The sequence below is a fragment of the Lithobates pipiens genome, unplaced genomic scaffold, assembly GCF_037356315.1.
Source record: "Lithobates pipiens isolate NorthernLeopardFrog02 unplaced genomic scaffold, aLitPip1_a1.2 Scaffold_28, whole genome shotgun sequence".
Classification (NCBI taxonomy): domain Eukaryota; kingdom Metazoa; phylum Chordata; class Amphibia; order Anura; family Ranidae; genus Lithobates; species Lithobates pipiens.
In genome coordinates, this window is record NW_027507789.1 from 160,829,983 (window position 1) to 160,856,562 (window position 26,580).

Consider the following 26,580-nt stretch of genomic DNA (forward strand, 5'->3'; position numbering starts at 1 on the left):
AATGTGAAAGCGGGGTATACAATCGCTTTAACAATCAGCAATATTTTGGTGTGAAACAGTCTGTGTGACCTTAGAAGAAATCTAAATCCCATCCAAGATATCACCAGCACACCCTGTTCTGATAAACAGACAGGCCACTTTAAGGTCCCAAATGGAATGCAAAGCATTCAGTTGTTGACAGTAAAGTGTCCAGTCTTTTTATATGGACATGGAGTGCTGGTGGTATCTTGGAATGGACATATGCTTTGGTGGTTCCATCCACCATTTCACCATAGCACCCTCTTATTACTGGGTCTTATTGCTGTATAGTGTGTGTTGGACTGTTTGTATTTATAGTCATAGAATAAATGTTCTTCTTACTGTACTCCACTGTGTGCAGCTTATTTTGAAATTTTAATAATCTACCTGTATAAGGTTTGGTGATGTCCATCTTCTCTAATAATATAGTCTATAGCTCATAACCTTACATGTTGCATCAATTCAGTACTACTTACATCGTATCGACCTTTCATTTTGGCTGAATAATCTTCATCACAGGTTGATGCTGGATTGTAGGTCCCTTGGGTACAGTGCTTACAGTACTTCTCTGTAAAACAAAACAAAAAATCAATGCCTTGTCTGATACATTGTACTGCAATTGTTATTAATGTCAGTCAGCTTTGTTGTAGTCAAGGATGCACCTTCCCCATACCTCGCTTTGTCTTGGAGTTTTCTTTGTTGTTCAGCTGGTCGGACGAATAACCAGTAGGCTGGACATTAGTATTTGTCTGTCAAAAACAAAAATTTTGTGATTATCCGGAAAAAAGGATATATATATATAAAATATATATCATTTGCAATAGGAATCAGCCAAAATGTGCCCATTTGGGCTTTAAATGCATGGGTGAAAGGGTATACTCAAACTTCTGGCCTGCGAACATCATTGATGTAGAACGTGCATTGATGTAGAGTCCAGTAATTCACAATAAACCCTGTGGGAAGGCATCTGACCAGAAACAATTGCAGCAAGCAACAGCAATGTGTAGCAGAGCGGGTCTAAGATGTGTCGACAGCGTCTGTCTTGAGGAGCAGAATATGGCCTGGCTGGTCAGGACCCAAATGGGGAGGTCTCCAGGTAGGATAGCTTGCCCCTATCCTTTCGCTACTAGTCTGGAACCTCTCCCTGCCACTAATCGATGTCCCTGTCAGACAGGTGACCTGTTCCTAAACTACCCATATGTGAAATGTGCACCAAGCCTGGGAGTCAGGGCCTTAAATAGGCATTGCCTGACCCAAGATGCTGCTAGAATCACATGGGGAGGTAGCATCCAATTGGATGGCTTCTACAATGACCCAGAAAATCATAGAGGAGCCATGTTCCACTTGACTTCCTTTCCCCCTGCAATGCCACCGCGGTTGATCGCCACCTGCAGTGGAGAAAGTAGACTGCACCTGCCTACACACTTTTTCTTTTTTAGATGTAGTAAAAAAGGGTTAAAATCCCTGTCAGTTTATTTGCCCCAGTGCACGAGGCTTGGGAGTTTATGTACTCGTGATGAGAACCGATGCACCATCCAGCTCCACTGCCTGAAGCCTCTCAAACTCTTTGAGAGGCTGACAGCTGCTGCAGTTGGTTGGGACTAGACGCTTCACCTAGTGGTACTTACATTTAGGGACAAGTGCCTCTCATAGAGTTTGACAGGCTGCCAGCTGCAAGGCTGGAAGGTGTATCCGTGCCCTTCATCTGTACCTAAATGCAAGAGCCTCCTGGGCTAAAGGCATAATTTACATGGAGTCTTAAATACAAAATCCTACTCTTCACCAGTTCATGAAGGGCATTCTTTCAGAATACAAAGTTTTGCAAAGAGAAAGCAACCATAAGGATCCCTATATATATTCAGCATCACAAATTTTATACATATGATAGTTTAAGGCATTAATGCTATCCATAGATTTATGTACTGTTACCTTCCAAGTGCTATGACTTTGCTTTGTACTAACACTATTGTACATAACCCTACATGACAATTAACAGGCCAGCATTGCAGTAGTCAGATTGTGGGTTTAAAATCAGCCTTAAAGATCACAAACACCATTTCAATTTTTGAAGTTGATGAGTAGGGATGGGGTTTGGTTTTGGATCGAAGCAGGATTCTGTCCGAACTTTTCCTATATATGACTTCTCCAGCTACAGCAAGAAGTCATATGTTTAGCAGCAATGTTACTACTGCTGTTAACTGTTACAGCTTCCCACTCAGGACTCCTACTGTAGTTGCTAGGAAGCCAGCGGCCGCTGTCGCCCTACCAACTAGTGACGTTTTCTCACACAACCCATTCAGCTGTCAGCAGAGAATTCCCTGAATGTAAACTAGAGTACAGGAATGGTGGCTGACTTCACTGAATAAATATGAACATGGCTATGTTTGGTCATTGACATCAGCCACCATCCCCACCCCTGTTCACAAACAAGCTGAGGGTCCCAGGATCTGTCATTCTCACTTAGGAGTGTGACGGGAGGGCAACAGCTTTGTAATTTGTTTTTGTGGGTTGACAGAGTTGCTCATAGATATTGACTAGGATCTATATTGCTGAATGAAGAGATTGAAAATTATTTACTTACCCTGTACTCATTTACATGGGGGGCCTGGAAAATCTGGGGGCCATACTATTTTAAAGAGGTTTTACAGATTCCAATAAGCCCCCACCCACAGACTCCCACATCCACCAAGCGGTTCTTGTCCTCATCAATAGTGATGGACGAACTTCCGACGGGACGTTTCGCGAACGCGAAACGCGAACGGACACAAACGTTCGCGAAAACGACCGTTCGCCGCGGGCTCCATTGACTTCAATGGGAGGCGAATTTCGCAAACCTTTAGGTCGAATTTGCGGCCACGGGGTAATTATTAGGGGGTAGCACGTAGTCCCACCACCTGGACAATAGCATAATACATGTATGAGGTGAATTTGGGATCGATAACTACAAGCATTTTTTTTTTATTTGGGAAATTGTTCTGACAATTCAGGACTATGGAGCTAATGAAGGCAATGGAGGAGAGGGAAGGTCAGGGACCAGGGTAGGCAAACAAGAGGGTGCAGGAGATACAGAGCACTGACAGCAGCACCGTAATACAGAGCACTGACATCAGCACCGTGACATACAGCGCTGACAGCAGCTCCGTGACATACAGCGCTGACAGCAGCTCCGTGACATACAGCGCTGACAGCAGCTCCGTGACATACAGCGCTGACAGCAGCTCCGTGACATACAGCGCTGACAGCAGCTCCGTGACATACAGCGCTGACAGCAGCACCGTGACATACAGCGCTGACAGCAGCTCCGTGACATACAGCGCTGACAGCAGCTCCGTGACATACAGCGCTGACAGCAGCTCCGTGACATACAGCACTGACAGCAGCTCCGTGACATACAGCGCTGACAGCAGCTCCGTGACATACAGCGCTGACAGCAGCACCGTGACATACAGCGCTGACAGCAGCTCCGTGACATACAGCGCTGACAGCAGCTCCGTGACATACAGCGCTGACAGCAGCTCCGTGACATACAGCGCTGACAGCAGCTCCGTGACATACAGCGCTGACAGCAGCTCCGTGACATACAGCGCTGACAGCAGCTCCGTGACATACAGCGCTGACAGCAGCTCCGTGACATACAGCGCTGACAGCAGCTCCGTGACATACAGCGCTGACAGCAGCTCCGTGACATACAGCGCTGACAGCAGCTCCGTGACATACAGCGCTGACAGCAGCTCCGTGACATACAGCGCTGACAGCAGCTCCGTGACATACAGCGCTGACAGCAGCACCGTAAGCAGCCCCAGGAGGAAGTCAGCACAGCACAGGGATGGTGTGATCCCCTCATAATAAGAACCCCCAGGAGGAAGTCAGCACAGCACAGGGATGGTGGGAGCCCCTCATAATAAGAACACCCAGGAGGAAGTCAGCACAGCACAGGGATGGTGGGAACCCCTCATAATAAGCAGCCCCAGTAGAAATATGACACCGCTCAACCTCTTCAAAGAGGAGGGTAGGGGCATATAGTACGGTGTGCTTTTTTGGGTCAGGGAAGTGAGCCAAATGAATTAAGAAGGTCTGTGTGCTTGATTCCAAAAATTGTTTATAGACATATACATGGTCTACTGATCACATGTGTTGAATTCCTCCGAGATCCATGCCTCATTCATTTTTAGAAATGTGAGGTAGTTAACACTGTGGTGAGCTAGGCGAGTACGCTTATCGGTCACAATCCCCCCTGCTGCGCTGAACGTCCTTTCGGACAGGACACTGGATGAGGGGCAAGCCAACAGTTCGATTGCAAATTGGGCAAGCTCTGGCCAGAGGTCAAGCCTGCCCACCCAGTAGTCTAGGGGTTCATCACTCCTCAGAGCGTCCACATCGGCCGTTAACCCAATGTAGTCGGACACCTGACGGTCTAGGCGTTCCCTGATGCTGGATCCGGATGACACCTGTCGATGGGTCGGCTGAAAGAATGACCTCATATCCGAAGTCACCAACACATCTTCAAACCGGCCTCTTCTTGCAGGCGCTGTTGGATTGGTACCCGCAAATCCTTCTCTGGGAGTGGGAATTGCTCCTCTGCCAGCGCACGCAAAAGCAGAATGCAGCATTTCTCGAAGCAAGGCCTGGAAGTGCTGCATTCTGACAGCCCTCTGCGACGGCGGTAACATTTCCGCCATTTTGTGTTTGTACCGGGGGTCTAAGTACGTTGCCACCCAGTACTGGTCCTTGACCCTCATGCTTTTTATACGGGGGTCCCTATTAAAACACTGGAGCATGAAGGCCCCCATTTGCACTAAAGTGGAAGCGGTGTGGTGGCCTGGCTCCTGCTCATCATCCAGGATAATGTCGTCCTCTTCATTCTCCTCTCCCCATCCTCGCACAACAGGGATCCCAGAAAGGTTTAAAGCATGCTCTTCTTGCTCCTGCTCATCCGCCCCGGCACCATCCTCCTCTGACTCCTCATCAGACTCCTGTTGTTGACTTGTCTCAGATAGAGTAGCCCCCCCTGGGAATTCATCCAGCATTGCGACTTCCTCATCTTCCCGCTCCTGCTCCTCCACAGCCTGATCAATGACACGACGCAATGCACGCTCCAGAAAGAAGGCATAAGGTACCATGTCACTGATGGCGCCATGGCTGCGACTGACCAGTTTGGTGATCTCCTCAAATGGCCGCAGAAGTCTGCATGTGTCGCGCATGAGCAGCCACTGGCGCGGTGAAAAAAAACCCAGCTCCCCAGAACCGTTTCTTTCGCAGAGTTCATACAGGTAGACGTTAACTGCACGTTTCTGCTGGAGCAGCCTATCAAGCATATAGAAGGTTGAGTTCCATCGCGTCGGGCAATCGCAAATAAGACGTCTGACCGGCAGATGGTGTCGCCGCTGAATGTCAGCAAGGCGAGCCATGGCCGTGTAAGATCTTCTGAAATGGGCCGAGATTTTCCTTGCCTGCCGCAAGATGTCCTGGACCCCAGGGTATTTGACAAGGAATCGCTGCACGACCAAGTTTAAGACGTGTGCCATGCACGGCACGTGCGTGATTTTGCCCTGTTTCAATGCGCTAAGCAGATTGGCACCGTTGTCACACACCACTTTACCAACTGTCAAATTGAGCGGTGTTAGCCACTCATCTGCCTGTGAACGCAAAGCTGAAAGGAGTGCCGGGCCAGTGTGGCTCTTTGCTTCCAGGCACAACAGACGCAGCACGGCATGGCAACGTCTCACCTGGCATGTGGAATAGGTTCTGGGGAGCTTGGGCGGTGCAGTGGAAGAGACGCTAGCAGCGGAAAAGGAGGAGGCAGCTGAGGAGGAGAGGGAGGAGGATGGAGTAGGAGGAGGAGAAGAAGAGTCAGGCCTGCATGCAATCCGTGGCGGTAAAACCAAATCTACACGGGTGCCACGGGTTACATGCTTGACGGCCGTCAGAAGGTTCACCCAGTGGGCAGTAAAACTGATATACCTTCCCTGCCCGTGTTTGCTAGACCACGTGTCTGTGGTCAGATGTATCTTGGCACCGACACTGTGTGCCAGAGATACATTCACTTGCCGCTGAACATGGCCATATAGCTCTGGGATGCCCTTCTCTGAGAAATACTTCCTTCCTGGGACCTTCCATTGTGGTGTTCCAATGGCCACAAATTTGCGAAAGGCCTCCGAGTCCACCAGTTTATATGGCAGTAGTTGGCGGGCTATGAGTTCTGACAAGCCAGCCGCCAACCGTTGGGCAAGAGGGTTATCCGGCGTCATCATTTTTTTACGCTCAAACATTAGGCCCACGGAAGCCTGCCTTTTTGCAGAAAAATGTGAGCTTGGCGTGATGGAAGGTGGAGTGGAGGACAATTGTGAGGAGAGAGGAGAAGGAGAAGTAGAAGACGAGGCTGGACGGTGAGAGCCTGCAGTGTGGCTTTGTGTGTTCCGTTGCTCCCACTGGGCTCGGTGATGGCTGCTCATGTGCCTTCTTAAGGCGGTCGTCCCTAGGTGAGTATTGGGCTTACCGCGACTAACGCGTTGACTGCAAAGATTGCAGATGGCAACGCTATTGTCAGCAGCGGACACGTTAAAAAAAGCCCACACTGCGGAGCCATGTGCCGGTGTCCTGGGAGCGCCAGATGTGACCGTACATGGTCGATGACTCGCTCCTGATACATTTGCAGTCTGCTTTGTCCCTGCTGTGCAATGTAAGTCATTGCTGCTTCTCCTCCCTATCTGCTGGTCCATATCTCCCTCTGAACTCCCCTCCTCTTCCTCTCTTGTGGGCACCCACGTGACATCACTAGACACGTCATCATCAACGTCACCTTCCCCACCGCTATAAGTAGAGTAGGCAGCAACACCGGGGACCAACCTCCTCCTTGGGCTGATCTGGGTACTGGCGTCAGACTGCTGAGTAGCGCTTGTTGCTACCTCCTCTTCCTGATCCAATACCAAGAGTGGCTGCGCATCAGAAATGTCCTCTTGATATGGATCGGAAAATAATTCCAGTGACTCAAGCGGAAGGTATGTGGTGGTGGTGGTGGTGGTCGTGTTGTTGGTGGTAGTGTCTTTGGGGGTGCACATAGCAGAGAGTGAAGAAGAGGGTGCAGATCGAGAGGATGAGGAGGGTGCAGAAGAGTAAGGCTGAGCGAGCCACTCAACCAAGTCTGGTGCATCCTTTAAAGTAATTGAACGCACCTTCTGCAACTTCCCACTTTGGCTCAAGCCTGTTGCTCCTGGCCTACCCCTACCACCCCTGCGGAAGGGCCTGCCTCTTCCTCTGCATGTCATTTTTTAAATGACCCTGTGACAAAACTCTTAGTCCCTATACCGCTGAAGGACTGCTGCAGTATAGGTGAGCGGTCAGCAGTGGTGCACGTCAACCCTATCTATTGTGGACCTATAGCGGTCCTTACAGAACAGCAGACTGTACCGCACTCAAGCCTATGTACCGTAGCACCCTATACCAAGTTACCAGTCCTTATAAGAACTTTTGTGGACCAAGCAGGTTGTGTATTAGTGTTTAGCAGACTGTACGTCAGTCCCTATACCGCTGAAGGACTGCTGCAGTATAGGGCAGCGGTCAGCAGTGGTGCACGTCAACCCTATCTATTGTGGACCGATAGCGGTCCTTACAGAACAGCAGACTGTACCGCACTCAAGCCTATGTACCGTAGCACCCTATACCAAGTTACCAGTCCTTATAAGAACTTTTGTGGACCAAGCAGGTTGTGTATTAGTGTTTAGCAGACTGTACGTCAGTCCCTATACCGCTGAAGGACTGCTGCAGTATAGGGCAGCGGTCAGCAGTGGTGCACGTCAACCCTATCTATTGTGGACCGATAGCGGTCCTTACAGAACAGCAGACTGTACCGCACTCAAGCCTATGTACCGTAGCACCCTATACCAAGTTACCAGTCCTTATAAGAACTTTTGTGGACCAAGCAGGTTGTGTATTAGTGTTTAGCAGACTGTACGTCAGTCCCTATACCGCTGAAGGACTGCTGCAGTATAGGGCAGCGGTCAGCAGTGGTGCACGTCAACCCTATCTATTGTGGACCGATAGCGGTCCTTACAGAACAGCAGACTGTACCGCACTCAAGCCTATGTACCGTAGCACCCTATACCAAGTTACCAGTCCTTATAAGAACTTTTGTGGAACAAGCAGGTTGTGTGTTAGTGATTAGCAGACTGTACGTCAGTCCCTATACCGCTGAAGGACTGCTGCAGTATAGGGCAGCGGTCAGCAGTGGTGCACGTCAACCCTATCTATTGTGGACCGATAGCGGTCCTTACAGAACAGCAGACTGTACCGCACTCAAGCCTATGTACCGTAGCACCCTATACCAAGTTACCAGTCCTTATAAGAACTTTTGTGGAACAAGCAGGTTGTGTGTTAGTGATTAGCAGACTGTACGTCAGTCCCTATACCGCTGAAGGACTGCTGCAGTATAGGTGAGCGGTCAGCAGTGGTGCACGTCAACCCTATCTATTGTGGACCGATAGCGGTCCTTACAGAACAGCAGACTGTACCGCACTCAAGCCTATGTACCGTAGCACCCTATACCAAGTTACCAGTCCTTATAAGAACTTTTGTGGACCAAGCAGGTTGTGTATTAGTGTTTAGCAGACTGTACGTCAGTCCCTATACCGCTGAAGGACTGCTGCAGTATAGGGCAGCGGTCAGCAGTAGTGCACGGCAACCCTATGTATTGTGGACCGATAGCGGTCCTTACAGAACAGCAGACTGTAACGCACTCAGGCCTATGTACCGTAGCACCCTATACCAAGTTACCAGTCCTTATAAGAACTTTTGTGGACCAAGCAGGTTGTGTGTTAGTGATTAGCAGACTGTACGTCAGTCCCTATACCAATGAAGGACTGCTGCAGTATAGGGCAGCGGTCAGCAGTAGTGCACGGCAACCCTATGTATTGTGGACCGATAGCGGTCCTTACAGAACAGCAGACTGTAACGCACTCAGGCCTATGTACCGTAGCACCCTATACCAAGTTACCAGTCCTTATAAGAACTTTTGTGGAACAAGCAGGTTGTGTGTTAGTGATTAGCAGACTGTACGTCAGTCCCTATACCGCTGAAGGACTGCTGCAGTATAGGTGAGCGGTCAGCAGTGGTGCACGTCAACCCTATCTATTGTGGACCGATAGCGGTCCTTACAGAACAGCAGACTGTACCGCACTCAAGCCTATGTACCGTAGCACCCTATACCAAGTTACCAGTCCTTATAAGAACTTTTGTGGACCAAGCAGGTTGTGTATTAGTGTTTAGCAGACTGTACGTCAGTCCCTATACCGCTGAAGGACTGCTGCAGTATAGGGCAGCGGTCAGCAGTAGTGCACGGCAACCCTATGTATTGTGGACCGATAGCGGTCCTTACAGAACAGCAGACTGTAACGCACTCAGGCCTATGTACCGTAGCACCCTATACCAAGTTACCAGTCCTTATAAGAACTTTTGTGGACCAAGCAGGTTGTGTGTTAGTGATTAGCAGACTGTACGTCAGTCCCTATACCAATGAAGGACTGCTGCAGTATAGGGCAGCGGTCAGCAGTAGTGCACGGCAACCCTATGTATTGTGGACCGATAGCGGTCCTTACAGAACAGCAGACTGTAACGCACTCAGGCCTATGTACCGTAGCACCCTATACCAAGTTACCAGTCCTTATAAGAACTTTTGTGGAACAAGCAGGTTGTGTGTTAGTGATTAGCAGACTGTACGTCAGTCCCTATACCGCTGAAGGACTGCTGCAGTATAGGTGAGCGGTCAGCAGTGGTGCACGTCAACCCTATCTATTGTGGACCGATAGCGGTCCTTACAGAACAGCAGACTGTACCGCACTCAAGCCTATGTACCGTAGCACCCTATACCAAGTTACCAGTCCTTATAAGAACTTTTGTGGACCAAGCAGGTTGTGTATTAGTGTTTAGCAGACTGTACGTCAGTCCCTATACCGCTGAAGGACTGCTGCAGTATAGGGCAGCGGTCAGCAGTAGTGCACGGCAACCCTATGTATTGTGGACCGATAGCGGTCCTTACAGAACAGCAGACTGTAACGCACTCAGGCCTATGTACCGTAGCACCCTATACCAAGTTACCAGTCCTTATAAGAACTTTTGTGGACCAAGCAGGTTGTGTGTTAGTGATTAGCAGACTGTACGTCAGTCCCTATACCAATGAAGGACTGCTGCAGTATAGGGCAGCGGTCAGCAGTAGTGCACGGCAACCCTATGTATTGTGGACCGATAGCGGTCCTTACAGAACAGCAGACTGTACTGCACTCAGGCCTATGTACCGTAGCACCCTATACCAAGTTACCAGTCCTTATAAAAACTTTTGTGGACCAAGCAGGTTGTGTGTTAGTGTTTAGCAGACTGTGCGTCAGTCCCTATACCGCTGAAGGACTGCTGCAGTATAGGGCAGCGGTCAGCAGTAGTGCACGGCAACCCTATGTATTGTGGACCGATAGCGGTCCTTACAGAACAGCAGACTGTAACGCACTCAGGCCTATGTACCGTAGCACCCTATACCAAGTTACCAGTCCTTATAAGAACTTTTGTGGACCAAGCAGGTTGTGTGTTAGTGATTAGCAGACTGTACGTCAGTCCCTATACCAATGAAGGACTGCTGCAGTATAGGGCAGCGGTCAGCAGTAGTGCACGGCAACCCTATGTATTGTGGACCGATAGCGGTCCTTACAGAACAGCAGACTGTAACGCACTCAGGCCTATGTACCGTAGCACCCTATACCAAGTTACCAGTCCTTATAAGAACTTTTGTGGACCAAGCAGGTTGTGTGTTAGTGATTAGCAGACTGTACGTCAGTCCCTATACCAATGAAGGACTGCTGCAGTATAGGGCAGCGGTCAGCAGTAGTGCACGGCAACCCTATGTATTGTGGACCGATAGCGGTCCTTACAGAACAGCAGACTGTAACGCACTCAGGCCTATGTACCGTAGCACCCTATACCAAGTTACCAGTCCTTATAAGAACTTTTGTGGAACAAGCAGGTTGTGTGTTAGTGATTAGCAGACTGTACGTCAGTCCCTATACCGCTGAAGGACTGCTGCAGTATAGGTGAGCGGTCAGCAGTGGTGCACGTCAACCCTATCTATTGTGGACCGATAGCGGTCCTTACAGAACAGCAGACTGTACCGCACTCAAGCCTATGTACCGTAGCACCCTATACCAAGTTACCAGTCCTTATAAGAACTTTTGTGGACCAAGCAGGTTGTGTATTAGTGTTTAGCAGACTGTACGTCAGTCCCTATACCGCTGAAGGACTGCTGCAGTATAGGGCAGCGGTCAGCAGTAGTGCACGGCAACCCTATGTATTGTGGACCGATAGCGGTCCTTACAGAACAGCAGACTGTAACGCACTCAGGCCTATGTACCGTAGCACCCTATACCAAGTTACCAGTCCTTATAAGAACTTTTGTGGACCAAGCAGGTTGTGTGTTAGTGATTAGCAGACTGTACGTCAGTCCCTATACCAATGAAGGACTGCTGCAGTATAGGGCAGCGGTCAGCAGTAGTGCACGGCAACCCTATGTATTGTGGACCGATAGCGGTCCTTACAGAACAGCAGACTGTACTGCACTCAGGCCTATGTACCGTAGCACCCTATACCAAGTTACCAGTCCTTATAAAAACTTTTGTGGACCAAGCAGGTTGTGTGTTAGTGTTTAGCAGACTGTGCGTCAGTCCCTATACCGCTGAAGGACTGCTGCAGTATAGGGCAGCGGTCAGCAGTAGTGCACGGCAACCCTATGTATTGTGGACCGATAGCGGTCCTTACAGAACAGCAGACTGTAACGCACTCAGGCCTATGTACCGTAGCACCCTATACCAAGTTACCAGTCCTTATAAGAACTTTTGTGGACCAAGCAGGTTGTGTGTTAGTGATTAGCAGACTGTACGTCAGTCCCTATACCAATGAAGGACTGCTGCAGTATAGGGCAGCGGTCAGCAGTAGTGCACGGCAACCCTATGTATTGTGGACCGATAGCGGTCCTTACAGAACAGCAGACTGTAACGCACTCAGGCCTATGTACCGTAGCACCCTATACCAAGTTACCAGTCCTTATAAGAACTTTTGTGGACCAAGCAGGTTGTGTGTTAGTGATTAGCAGACTGTACGTCAGTCCCTATACCAATGAAGGACTGCTGCAGTATAGGGCAGCGGTCAGCAGTAGTGCACGGCAACCCTATGTATTGTGGACCGATAGCGGTCCTTACAGAACAGCAGACTGTACTGCACTCAGGCCTATGTACCGTAGCACCCTATACCAAGTTACCAGTCCTTATAAAAACTTTTGTGGACCAAGCAGGTTGTGTGTTAGTGTTTAGCAGACTGTGCGTCAGTCCCTATACCGCTGAAGGACTGCTGCAGTATAGGGCAGCGGTCAGCAGTAGTGCACGGCAACCCTATGTATTGTGGACCGATAGCGGTCCTTACAGAACAGCAGACTGTAACGCACTCAGGCCTATGTACCGTAGCACCCTATACCAAGTTACCAGTCCTTATAAGAACTTTTGTGGACCAAGCAGGTTGTGTGTTAGTGATTAGCAGACTGTACGTCAGTCCCTATACCAATGAAGGACTGCTGCAGTATAGGGCAGCGGTCAGCAGTAGTGCACGGCAACCCTATGTATTGTGGACCGATAGCGGTCCTTACAGAACAGCAGACTGTACTGCACTCAGGCCTATGTACCGTAGCACCCTATACCAAGTTACCAGTCCTTATAAGAACTTTTGTGGACCAAGCAGGTTGTGTGTTAGTGATTAGCAGACTGTACGTCAGTCCCTATACCAATGAAGGACTGCTGCAGTATAGGGCAGCGGTCAGCAGTAGTGCACGGCAACCCTATGTATTGTGGACCGATAGCGGTCCTTACAGAACAGCAGACTGTACTGCACTCAGGCCTATGTACCGTAGCACCCTATACCAAGTTACCAGTCCTTATAAGAACTTTTGTGGACCAAGCAGGTTGTGTATTAGTGTTTAGCAGACTGTGCGTCAGTCCCTATACCGCTGAAGGACTGCTGCAGTATAGGGCAGCGGTCAGCAGTAGTGCACGGCAACCCTATGTATTGTGGACCGATAGCGGTCCTTACAGAACAGCAGACTGTACCGCACCCAAGCCTATGTACCGTAGCACCCTAGACAGACCAAGTTACCAGTCCTGATAAAGAGCTTTGTGGAACAAGTGAGTTGTGAATGATTAGCAGACTGCAGCAGAAGGGCAGCAGTCAAGTATAATATTCTTTCTATATTTGGAAGAAAGAATATTATACGTGTACAAGCCTATTACCGTACCACTGATACCAGTCCTGAAAAGAACCTTTGTGGAACTAATAGTAACAGCAAGTCTTTAAAATTATCCTCACTGCCTGACACACTGCTTCCTGCCTGTCCCTATACAAATTGGCAAAAAAGAGTAGGCTGGAACGATTAGCTGGAACAGCTCTTTTGTGGACCTGATAGTAACAGCTAATGATGATGATGATGATGATGATGAAGAAAGACTAATCTGGCTGAGCTGTCCCTAAAATAGCAGCATACAGCGCTCTGTCCCTTTATCTAAACTGACAAAAGAAACTCAGGCTGCTGACCTAACACCTATACCAGTCCTGAAAAGAACTTTTGTGTACCAAATAGCTAGCGTTTTCTCTGTCCCTACTCCACACAGGATCCTTTCCCTACAGTGACAGAAGAAAGAATGTAAAATGGCCACCGGATCGGGTGTATTTATAGGTTAGGGGGAATGTCCAAGTGTCCATGAGCTGTCATGTCTCAATTGGTTGTCCTGTAACACATGATAAACGTGTCACGAAAGGTTAAAGTTCTTGTATACATTAAACACGTAAGTCCGCCGGGGCGAACGACGGAAAAAGGCGTTCGAACCCGCGGACGGCGAAAGTCGGAAATTCGCCGCGAAACGACCGCCGGGCGAACCGTTCGGCCATCACTACTCATCAACATGGCAACAAGGTGCTATGCCAAGAGGGTGCCCTCCCCATTATGGAGACATGTAGCCTGGTATAGTTTGGGGGGGCGTGCTCGCTGCTCCCCCTTTTCTTTCTAGCCAGGCTGCATGCTTTGATATGTATTTTTGGGGAACCCGTGTCATTTTTTTTCTTTTTTTATGTGGGGGTCCTATGAATCCATGCCAGAACCTTATCTAAGTTAAAAACCTGGTGTACATTTTTAGGGGGGCATCCACTCAATTTTCTTTTGTCCTTTTTGCTGTAGGATGTACTTCAACAATGGTGATATTTTAGAACGAAAGAAAAAAACCTTTGACGTTAAATAATCTTACCATGTCAGCTTCTTTTTTTGTAAAAAAGGGATGGGGGGCTCAAGTGTCCACCAAAATATATATCATACCCTTAAGGGTCTTTATTATATTTTGGGGGTCTCCATGCAATTAAAAAAAACAAAACAAAAAAAAACAAACAGCGTTGGCATGGAAGCGTCATTAACCAGCAATTTAAATGGTATTTTCTTTGTAAATGTCAGTCCTGCTGGCAAACAAACCCCACAACCAATATCCACCCCCCCCCCTCCAGCCCTGCTCGGAAGCCCACCAGCCCCGCACCTACCCCATCCAATTCCTAGTTTACTTTGGTGGCTTCCCCAGCTTCTCCTCCCGGCCAATCCGGTCACTTCTCCTCCCGGCTAATCTGCTTCCTGTTCTGATTGGCCAGGAGGAGATGCAGGAAGACAATAGCTAATGTTGATTTGCCTCCTTCTCTAATCATGTGCTGCGCAAAAAAAAAAAAATACCCTGTAGAACTCTATGTATCTGGCTCCCTGCATGGAGATTAGGAGTCGGGTGCACAGAGATTAGGGGGGCGGCACACCTTCTCCCCTTATGAACAGGCTGCCGCTGTTTTATACACTAAACATGTTTTAATGTTTCACTTTAACCCATATTTAAAGTGCTGCAAAACAGTATATATATATATATATATATATAGTGTGACATGGGGGATCGTTAGCTCTAATGGTAGATGCATTTTTCAGTGATTCAAGCCAGTCAGGAACTATATTTTAGGGCATTGCAGCCCGTTTTAATAAAAGGCAAATAAAAAGCCCTTAACATAAAGGTTTCCCACGCAGGGGTTCTTATCCAGCAAATACACATAAGCAGAAAAATGCTAGTCCACCTGGCTCTCTCTTTAACAGTACCTCTGTTCTTTCCATGGGTCATACAGACCCCTGGTTCTGCAGTGTTGATGGGTACACTCTAATGCACACAGCTCCACGGGCCTTAGACTCCATGCACACTATTATGCCCTGTACACATGGTCAGAAATTCTGCTGGAAAAGGTCTGATCGGATTAAATTGTCAGAAAATTTGATCGTGTGTGGGCTCTCTTGGACTTTTTCCGTTGGAAATTTCCGACGGAAAAAATTTGAGCGCAGGATCTAAAATTTTACGTCAAAAAAATCCAATCGGACTTTTTCAGATTGTTTGTAGAGAATTCTGACGGACAAAGTGCCACGCATGCTCAGATCAAATTACGAGACCAAAGCTATTGGCTACTGGCCTCTACGTAGTCCTGTTGTATGCCACGTACGTCATCACTTTCTGAATGATCGGATTTCCGACAACTTTGTCCGACCGTGTGTATGCAACACAAGTTTCGGACAAAACCCATCTGAAAAAATCTGATGGATTTTGTGGTTGGAATATCTTTTTTTTTTTTTTTTTTTGCATCAGTATACAGCACGCCATAATCTCTCTTCATCAAATTGTGGCTAACTTTGCGCCCTTGTTACTTTAGTTCCTTCTTCTTATCGCCACCATTTTGCCTGTTGGCAGTGCTATTTTCACATCACATGCAAACCTTTTTAACATTTTCCTCTATTTAATTCTTTGTTTATTTTATTAAAGTTTCAGAGAAGAAATATATTACAAAAAGTATGCTACCCATTCCATTTTCGTATCTATCCCCAACCCCCCCCCCCCAAGGCCCGCTCCCTCCCTCCCCTCTCTCTCTCTCCATCTCTCCCCCGCGCTCCCCCCCTCATTTCCCCTCGGATCCGCTCATTCTGAGATATTCCCTTGTTTTCTTGAACTCCAACCATTTTCCCCACTTACTGAAGTAAGTTTCCACTTGGTCCCCTCTTCTAGATATTGATTCCTCCATTGATCTTACCCACTCTATTTTGCCTAACCATTCCCTCATAGATGGGGGTTCGGGGGTGCCCCATTTCTTTGGGATCAGGCTTTTTGCTGCAATCAATAAGTGAGGAATCAATGAGTTTTTGTATTCCCCCAGTGTTTTGTCAGTATCGTGAAACAGGCATGTCCATGGTTCCTTCTTTACCTCTTCCCCTGTTATTCGGAAAATATTTTCTATAATTTTCTCCCAGTATGGGCCAATCTTTCCACACTCCCACCATATGTGTGCAAAGGTTCCCACCTTATCGCAGCCCCGCCAACATAGTGCTGATATACCTGCTCTCCTCTTATGCGCTCTTTGTGGGACAACATACCATCTTGCCATTAATTTAAATGACATCTCTAATGACATATTGTCCCTAGATATTGTACCTGCTATTCTTAAGATCTTCTTTCTACGTTCCTTATCCCCCACGGTGCCCAACTCTTCTTCCCATTTTTTCAGGAATAGTGGTTCCCCTGGGTCCTCTTCCTCCTGTAGGATTTTATAAATTTTGGACATACTTTTTTTCTTGCAGCTCGAGTCTGAGAGCATTCTCTCCATTGGTCTGAGATCTCCTGTCCCTCGAAGTGGCCGAGGCAGAGTCTGAACAAAATGTTTAATTTGTGCATATCTCCAGCTATCTAAGTTCCTACTTCCCCATCTTTGTCTTATTTCTCCTAAAGTGCAAAATCTATCCCCGTTCATCACATCTTTCAGTAAAATATCATCTTTTTTTGCCCATCTAGTGAAATAAACAAATTCCTCCTTCCCTGGTTTAAAAAAACTTGTGTCTAATAAAGAAATTAAAGGTGAGTTGTACTGCCAGTGATTTGATTCGCCCACTTTATCCCATGTTTTGAACAAATTAGTAGTTAGTGGGTTAGTGCTCCTCCCCAAATCGCGAAAATCCCGTGGTATCCAGATCCTTTTTCCTAGATTAACTCCGCTTTGTGTTTTCTCTATATTTACCCACCCTTTATCCCCTTTGTCATACACCCAATCCACCACTCGTGAAATTACTGCTGCCTGATAGTATCTTCTAAAGTTTGGGGCTGCTAATCCCCCTCCTACTTTCCCCCTTTCCAGAGTCGCATAAGAAATCCTGGGCTTCCTACGTCCCCATATGTATTTTAAAGTTAGAGTTTTAAGTTTCGTGAAGAACTCCTGCGGAACTTTTATTGGGATCATTTGGAACATATATGTCAATTTTGGTAAAATGAACATTTTTAACGCATTTACTCTCCCTATTAGTGACAAGGGTTTATATCTCATACTTTTAATACATTCTTTGACCTTATTTAATACATATGTATAATTGGCCACGTATATAGATGCCAATGTGGGCGTAATTCTTACCCCCAGATAACTCAGCTCCTCCCTGCACCAAATAAAGGGAAAAGAGCTCTGGAGTTCCTCTTGTTCTTTTTTAGGTACTGTTATGTTCAGAATTTCAGTTTTTGACATGTTGATCTTAAAATTTGTCAACCTCCCATATCTATGGATCTCCTTAATTATATTTGGGAGAGTCACCCTGAGTTCTGAAGCATAAAATAATATGTCATCTGCATACGCAGACACCTTATACTCTTCTCTACCAATTCTCACTCCCCTTATATCTTCATTTTTCCTAATCGAGACCAACAAGGGTTCCAAGGCCAGAACAAACAGCATTGGGGACAGAGGACATCCCTGTCTGGTTCCATTATATAGCTTTACTACCGGGGAAAGGTTACCGTTAATTTTTATTTTTGCCGTCGGGTGGGAGTAAAATGCTTTTATCCATCGCAATGTTTTTTCTTTTAATCCCAGATATCCTAAGGTCTCGAACATGAAGCCCCAGTCGACCCTGTCAAATGCTTTTTCAGCATCCACAGATAACAGGGCGACTGGGGATCCGCTACTTTCCACTCCTTGGATCAACATGAGGGTTTTAAGGCAGTTATCTCTACCCTACCTTCCCATGACAAACCCCGTTTGGTCGCTATGGACCCATTGGGGTAGTAATGGTTTTAGCCTTTCTGCTATCACTTTTGAAAATATCTTCACATCCGTATTCAGAAGAGAGATCGGTCTATAACTCCCCGGGGTTGTTGGATCCTTCCCCTCCTTTAATATCAAAGTTATGTAAGCCATCAGTGCTTCTTCCCTAAGTTCTTCCCCTTCTGCGACTGCGTTCATATACTCGCATAGTTTGGGCGCCAGTATTTTTTCAAACTTTTTATAATAAAGGATTGGGAACCCATCCGGGCCTGGACTCTTCCCGATTGCCATCCCCCTTATTGCCCGCACCACCTCGTCTACCGTTACCGGGGCGTCTAACCTCTCTAACTCATCCTCTGGAACTGTAGGGAACTCTATTCCTGTTAAGTACTCGATAGTATCTTTTTTATTCCTACTTTTCTCCTTTCCCTGTCCTACCTTATATAACTGGCTATAATAACCATGAAAGACCGTTGCGATTTCAGGAGTGGAGTGCTTCATTTCCCCCTTTTCATTTTTTATTTTTGATATGAAGGACACATTTCTTCTCTCCCGCACTACTCTTGCTAACCATTTCCCAGATTTATTCCCCTCCTGGTATCTTATACTCTCTACCCAGTGGTTGACTCGCACCCTTTCCTTCTCCATAAGTCCTTCTAATTCTAGCTTCTTATCTTTTAGTTCTACTCTCTCTGGGATCCCCTTTGGTCTTGTTCGTTGCTCCAATTCCCAAATCTCCTTATTTAACTCTTGTAGCCTTTTCCCTGTTTCCTTTTTTTTCCCTGTCCCGATGCTTATTAAAATTCCTCTTATAAATGCTTTGTGGGTCTCCCATATCGTACCCCTCGTAACCTCTGGGGAGTCATTTCTTATAAAGAACTCTTCCAGCTCTGTTTCGATCCTACTTCTAGTCTCTGGGTCCTGGATTAGCGCTTCATTTAATCTCCATGTCTCTCTTTTGGCCTGGTCTGTTGCTAGTTCCAGCTGTACCATAACTGGGGCATGGTCAGATAGGGAGATGGGTTTTATTACTATATCTTTGAGTGCTGGGAGTATTTGATGTTCAATCAGTACATAGTCGATTCGTGTAAATGTCCCATGTACCGATGAGTAGAAAGTATAGTCTCTGCTATTTGGATGTTTAATCCTCCAAGCGTCGACCAACTGAAATTCTAAAAGCATAGCCTTTATCTTTTTATATCTGAGCCCCGTCCATCGGGGGGACCCCGCTGAAGAGTCCACCCGAGGGTCGATGCACATATTCAGGTCCCCCGCCACTATCAATTTACCTTTTCTGAACTCTGCCAATAAATCCAGGACCTTCCTTAGGAATTTATCTGGGTCCCTATTTGGGGCATATATGTTCGCAAAAGTGTATACTCCATCCGAGATTCTTCCCCTTATGAACAAAAATCTCCCTTCCGGGTCGGCCATTTGTTTCTCAACTTCGAACCTGACACTCCTCTCGAATCCTATTGCTACCCCCCTAGCGTAGCATGTAGTAGAGTCACCATAGAACCATGTAGGGAACGTGGTTGGAATATCTGACCGTGTGTACAAGGCATTCGATTTTCTGCAGATTTTTGTCTTCAGATTTACCAAAACCATGTAATGTGAGGGCCTGCCTGATTGGATACAAATTTAAACTCTTAAGGTTTGACCTCATATTATATGGTTTTGGTAAATCTGAAGTCAAAAATCTGCAGAAAATCGAATAGTGTGTATGGGGCCTTAGTCTTCAGACTGCTTATTATCTCTTGCAGACAATCATATGCTGGCTGCCTCCAGCAACCCTTCAGACTCCTGGAGAGAAATGTGGTTCCAATGAATCCCCATGCACAGACCTCCTGTCTGTTGGGTGGAGATATCTCCAACTGGGAGCCCTGAGGTATTCCCATACATTCATTATAAGGGCTGTGCTTATCTGAGCACACATCCTGCTGGTCATCTACAAAACCTGCACACATGGTTGGCGATTCCGTCCCACCCAAGACACTATAGAATCTCCCAACTACAGAGCCCCATCCAGGTATACCTAAACCTGAAAAAAGCTGTAAAAGCAGTTTTCTCCACTCCATAGCTACACGCTGTAGTCCTGCACTGAGCCGATGTGCACATTCTGTGTCCTTTAAATTTACCAATTTCGCAGTGACAGCATCTCATCCTGTCACTCTATATATCTATATATCTATATCTATATCTTTATATATATATATATATATATATATATATATATATATATATATATTTATATATGTATATATAGTAAATGTTTGCTATGGCAGAGTGCTTAAAGCGGTTCTTCACCCTAAAGGGGAAGTTCCGCTAATCTTATCCCTCCCCCCCTCCGGTGCCACAATCGGCACCTTTCAGGGGGGAGGGGGGTGCAGTTACCTGGATAATCCAGGTAACTGCACCCACTTCCGGCCAGACCGCCGCAGACCCCCGCAGACGCTCCGCCCCCCCCCGTTGTGTTCTGGGAAACACACAGTTCCCAGAGACACAGCGGGGGACCATAAGAGACGCGCAGCGCGACTCGCGCATGCGCAGTAGGGAACCGGGCAGTGAAGCCGTCATGCTTCACTTCCCGATTCCCTGACAGAGGATGGCGGCGGTGGCAGCAGCGAGACGAGCGATCGCTCGTCATCTGCCGCCGACATCGCTGGAACCTGGGACAGGTAAGTGTGATTTTATTAAAAGTCAGCAGCTGCAATATTAGTAGCTGCTGGCTTTTAATATTTTTTTTTTAGGTGCAGCTCCTCTTTAAGCACCCCATGCCATTTGTGAAAATGTTCTGCCTACTAGCCTTGGAAACCGCCAGTTTATGATGAGTTTATAATGAACTTTGAGTTCATTATAAACTTTATAATGAACTTTAAAGATTCTGCCCCAATTGACTTCAGTGGGGTGTGGATTAACGTTGGAACTTGTGAGCAGTTCGGTGATCCACAAACCGAATCCAGGTAAATTCTAAGCCCAGTTTATGGGTAATTTTCATCTTTTGAAAATGGATACTATTCAATTAACAACTAGTCCTGTCAATATAAAAATTGAGAACAATGCCAAAACTTTCTTTGAAAATATTAAGTATCCCTCAAATTCACAATATATAGAATAGAACAAAGACAAGTTTAATTTAAGTTTAAGTTTAGTTTAAGTCTAATTTTAACACTAACGCTGGGTCTCATTCACAAATTAATATTGTGACTATCCCACTTTTCTAAATTTGATTGGGGCAATAAATGAGATATTTTCCTATTGGTGCCTTGCTTGCATTTATACTATATAAGTAAATTAACATATCTCATTTATGTCAACATACAAACATGACATGGCTTAAAAAAGGCAAACTACAATCAAGATGGATTACTCACCACATTCTCAAGCTTAGCTCTTCTCTGGTCCAATACATGCTGCTTGCGCCTTGCTTCCCAGTGATAAGCTGACATGGTGTTCAGAGTTCTGTATAAATTAAAACTTATGAGCCATCAAACAAGAAATCGCTGAATTGTAATTGATTCAAACATTAACTGTTCTGCAATACATAAAAGTGCAGTGAAATCCAAACCAAACCAAATCTTGTCCTCTATTTTCTATCTAAAAGCAAGTAGCAAGATATAGTTTCCTGATAATTACCCTGAGAAGCTGGTACTTTGTTAATCATTAGAATACAGGCTGATAGACGGTGTGTAATGGAATGAGTTTTCAGTTCATTAGTATTAGCCGCTCTACCCTCCCCTGCCACAGGCTGATCTCCCTTGCATTGACATAACAATGCAGTGTCCAAGCAACTGCATACACTCATCAAGCTTCACAAAGAGGAAGGCTGTTTGTGTTAAATGACACCAAGAGGACAGAAATAAAGGACTTCTAAAATAAATGTATTTTTATTTTTAAAAAGCCAATGCAAATACGCATGACATAAATATAATTTGAAATATTCTACAGTCCAGGATTATACTTTCTTGCTTACACAGTAGTTTAGATAATAATATTAATTATATTATATCAATATTATAAAATAATGATTAGTCATATTATTATTATTGATGTTATATAATGATTAAGTTGATGATGATTATTATTATACAGGACCAGAGTTTGTGCAACACTTTACAAAATTAAGGGAGATCGTTTAGCTACAATCAAATCCAATCCAATAGAGCAGTCTTTCTCAACCTTTTTACCCCAAAGGAACCCTTGAAATCATTTTTTAGTCTTGAGGAACCCTTACTAAAACCAATTCATTGGTGGTCAGCGAACAAAAAAAATGTCCCTTACATTTGTGGTCATGTGAAATAATGCAGCCCTTAGCCCTTGTACACACGGTCAGAGATTCCGACAACCAAATCCATCGGAGTAATTCCGATGGATTAATTCCGGAAGAGGTCCGGAAGTGATGTTGCATACACACGGTCGGACTAAGCTGTCGGAAAATCCGATTGTACATAACGTGATGACGTTATTTCGTTACGACGGGGTTCAGGCTAATAGCCAATAGCTTTGGTCTAGGAATTTAATCTGAGCATGCGTGGCACTTTGTCCGTCGGAGTAGACTACACATGATCGGAGTATGTCCGATCGGAGCATTTTGTCGGAAAATTTTACCGGCAAGTTGGAAAACTTGGTCCGTCAGATATTCCGACGGAAACAGTCCGATGCAGACCACACACAGTCGGAATATCGGACAAAACGGTCCGATAGGAAACATTCCGTCGGAATCTCCGGCCGTGTGTACAAGGGCTTACAGTGGTGGTCAAAATGCAATCCCTACAGATGGCTTAAAAGATTGTTGGCTTCATGCAACTCCCAAGTGGTATTGACCCCAGAACTATGCAGACACCTTAACATAGGAGGTCAATCAGCCACAGCTCAAGGAACCCCTAGCAACCTTTGAAGGAACCCTAGGGTTCTACTGAACCCTGGTTCAGAATGGCTGCAATAGAGTTTAGTGGGTTTATAATCTAATGGGAGAGGCAAGAAAAGGGGGGAGTAGCTAATTACAAAAGTTAAATTACAGTTGTTAGGAAGAGGTAAGATAGACATTCCTAAAAGGCTGTGTTTTCAATTATTTCCTATAAATGAACAGTATAGGCGATAGCTGTATGGATTGGAGTAGGGAGTTTCGGGGGGGGGGGGGGGGCTGGGGGTTCTGGAGAAATCCTGAAGACAAGCAAGAGGAGGGGTTGTGAGCTAGAGAGCAACAGATCTTGCGAGGAGTGTAAAAGATCGTTTGGGTGATATTTGGAGTTGAGGCTGCCGATGTAGCTTGGGGAATACTTGTGGAAAACAGTATAGGGATTGGCAAAGAGGGTTGATAGACACTGAATGGTTGATTAGGTGGAAGAGTCTGGCAGTAGCATTCACGATAGACTGAAAGGAGGATAGCCTATTGCCAACAAGGGGGTAGTTGCTATTTTCCAGGTGAGGGTATTCTGACAGCAGAGGAGTCCTGCCGTTAGAATATAATGGCACAGCAGGGAGGATTACTTTAATTTTTCTTTGATTATCCCTCTGACTGATCGACAAAAAGGGGCATCTATGGCCAGACGTATTGATTGCAATGCTGGTGATCTTGATGGAGAAGGATTGGAAAAAACTTTCAAAAAAAATATGAAATAACCCTCATATTTACTACCCGCACCCCATCATTTTTATGTAAGCAGTGCTTAAAATAAAAGGCCTTATAGACCCAAGTGCTTCTACGAGCATCAGTTCAGCAACTGGATGAAGTAATATGTTGCCACCAAATCTGTCCTTTAGTCTTTAATGCCTCTGTTGAGCTCCCATTGCGGTCCACTGACTGTGGAATGAGTGTACTCCCTGGAACCATGCCACTTAAAGTGGTCACAGATGGAAGCTTCCTCACCTTACCCACCTATGTATACCGACAATACTACATGCCATTCATCCTCGTGTTACAGTGCTTTTTATGTGAGTACCTGATTTTTATGAATAAAAATAAAGTATTTTAGCCACACAGTGTGCACTAAATATTTTTTCATTGTTTTTATCATGGTACTACGGTTGGAATTTAAGAGTGACAATGTGCGGTTGTTAAAAGTGGTTGGACATCGTATCTTATTTATCTGTACATTCAAGCTACCATCTGTGACCATGAATCTGTCATTGAAGGCTTATGGTGTCTGTTGAATGTACTAAGAAGATTCGACGGAGCAGCTAAACTGTACGACGCCGCAATCGTACATTTCCGGTCGAATGTTGGGCCTACAAGTTATAGTAGAATTCTAATGTTGTATGACACTAGCAATAATTATATTTATTAATTATTATTACTAGTCAACCAACATTAGAATTCTTCTATAGCCTATGGGCGGAGCATTTGAACATAAATGTCCACTCGCAGTGACTGCTTCGTTGAATCTTTGTGTCGAATCTTTTCTCGCTATGTCGAATAATCTTGGACTAATAGAGTTAGGTTAGGCACATTCGATCTTTTTTGCTATTGTCTCTATAATGTCGAATCTTTTCTCTCTATGTAGAATAATCCTGGACTAATAGAGCTAAGGTTAGGCACATTCGACCACAGGTTAGATAGACACAGATCGCTATTGTCAGTGTCATGTCGAATCTCCTATCTATATCGAACTGTTGTCACAACGAAAATGAAAATAAAGCATTTGCTTATGTTGGATCTTTTAGTTTTCGGATTCTGCGCATTCGTTATTGTTTGTTAAAACGATAACGAAAATACCCGAAATACGGACGAAAATGTACATGTCTACTATTTACCTATTACATGTTTAGAAGAATTTTCATATATTTGCCTTTTAGTGTACAGCTGCTTTCATTTTGTGAGTTTATGTACCGTATATACTCGAGTATAGGCCGACCCGAATATAAGCCGAGGCCCCCAATTTACCCCCAAAAAAACTGGCAAACTTATTGACTCGTGTATAAGCCGAGGGTGAGACATGCCTGTCCATCCCTGTGTGTGTGTCCGTCCATCCCTGTGTGTCCGTCCATCCCTGTGTGTCCGTCCATCCCTGTGTGTCCGTCCATCCATCCCTGTGTGTGTGTGTGTCCATCCATCCATCCATCCCTGTGTGTGTGTGTCTCCATCCATCCATCCATCCATCCATCCCTGTGTGTGTGTGTCTCCATCCATCCATCCATCCATCCATCCCTGTGTGTGTGTGTCTCCATCCATCCATCCATCCATCCCTGTGTGTGTGTGTCTCCATCCCTGTGTGTGTGTGTATCCATCCATCCCTGTGTGTGTGTGTGTCTCCATCCATCCATCCATCCGTGTGTGTGTGTCTCCATCCGTGTGTGTGTGTGTGTGTGTGTGTGTGTGTGTGTGTGTCCAGCCTACCTGTGTCCCGAGCCTTTGTCCCGAGCCTCCGTCCCGAGCCTCCGTCCCGTGTCGTGCCTTGCCTTCGTCCCGTCCCGTCCCGTCCCGTCCTGTCCCGTGCCGTGCCTTGCCTTGCCTCCGTCCCGTGCCCTCTTCGTCGGCGGCCATTGTAAAATTCAAAAGCCGCGCCTCCTCCTTCGCCTGTGATAGGCGGAACACTGAATTTCCCAGCAGCCTGTGTTCCGCCTATCACGGACGTCGTATCATCCTCGTCCGTAGTACGAGGATGAGAAGATGCCCGTGATAGGCGGAACACAGGCTGCTGGGAAATTCAGTGTTCCGCCTATCACAGGCGAAGGCGGAGCCGGAGGCGCGGCTTTTGAATCATAGAATGGCCGCTGTCTGTCTGCTCGACACGCTGATCGAGCGGGCAGACAGCGATGACTCGAGTATAAGCCGAGGGGGGCACTTTCAGCCTCAAAAAAGAGGCTGAAAATCTCGGCTTATACTCGAGTATATACGGTATATCGTCTTGCGCTGATTGAACCCCCATATTTTACATTGACTTATATAATTAATATGCTCTACATTTTTTCTATATATACATGGTAATTTCAGTGGCTTTATTTTATCTGCTCCTATGCTCTCACAACGATTTATGCCTCAATGCCTCCATGATGGCAGCTGAATCTGGCCTGACCCTGGGTTAAGTGCCCTCCATCCCACTCCTTTAGGGTTGCCACCTTTTCTTCAAGTCAAACCCAAACACTTCAGCATCGCACAGCAATTTTTTTTCATAGTATGCATAGATGTTGCTATTAAATAACATTTCTAATTATATGAAGTTAATCACAAGAGTCCCCCTTTACATTAGAGTCCACAGAGTTCCCCTTTACAGCAGAGTCCACAGAGTTCCCCCTTTACATTAGAGTCCACAGAGTTCCCCTTTACATCAGAGTCCACAGAGTTCCCCCTTTACATCAGAGTATACAGAGTTCCCCCTTTACATCAGAGTCGACAGAGTTCCCCCTTTACATCAGAGTCGACAGAGTTCCCCCTTTACATCAGAGTCCCCAGAGTTCCCCCCTTTACATCAG

General features: G+C 46.1%; 1 protein-coding gene across 3 annotated transcripts in view; it reads right to left on the reverse strand.

The window, feature by feature from the left end:
* LOC143935726 (uncharacterized) overlaps positions 1-26,580 on the reverse strand; it is a 113,920-nt gene that overhangs the window by 61,956 nt on the left and 25,384 nt on the right. Inside the window, exons 1-4 of one of the 3 annotated variants that reach the window (XM_077459807.1) lie at positions 21,805-21,956; positions 21,543-21,630; positions 692-767; positions 495-586 (exon numbers count right to left, since the gene is read on the reverse strand). In XM_077459807.1, the coding sequence (XP_077315933.1) occupies positions 495-586; positions 692-767; positions 21,543-21,617 (243 nt within the window). In that variant the 5' untranslated portion in view covers positions 21,618-21,630; positions 21,805-21,956. Of the gene's footprint in view, positions 1-494; positions 587-691; positions 768-21,542; positions 21,631-21,804; positions 21,957-26,580 lie in introns of those variants that run through there. The other 2 variants (XR_013263577.1, XM_077459806.1) reach the window with 2 other exon arrangements.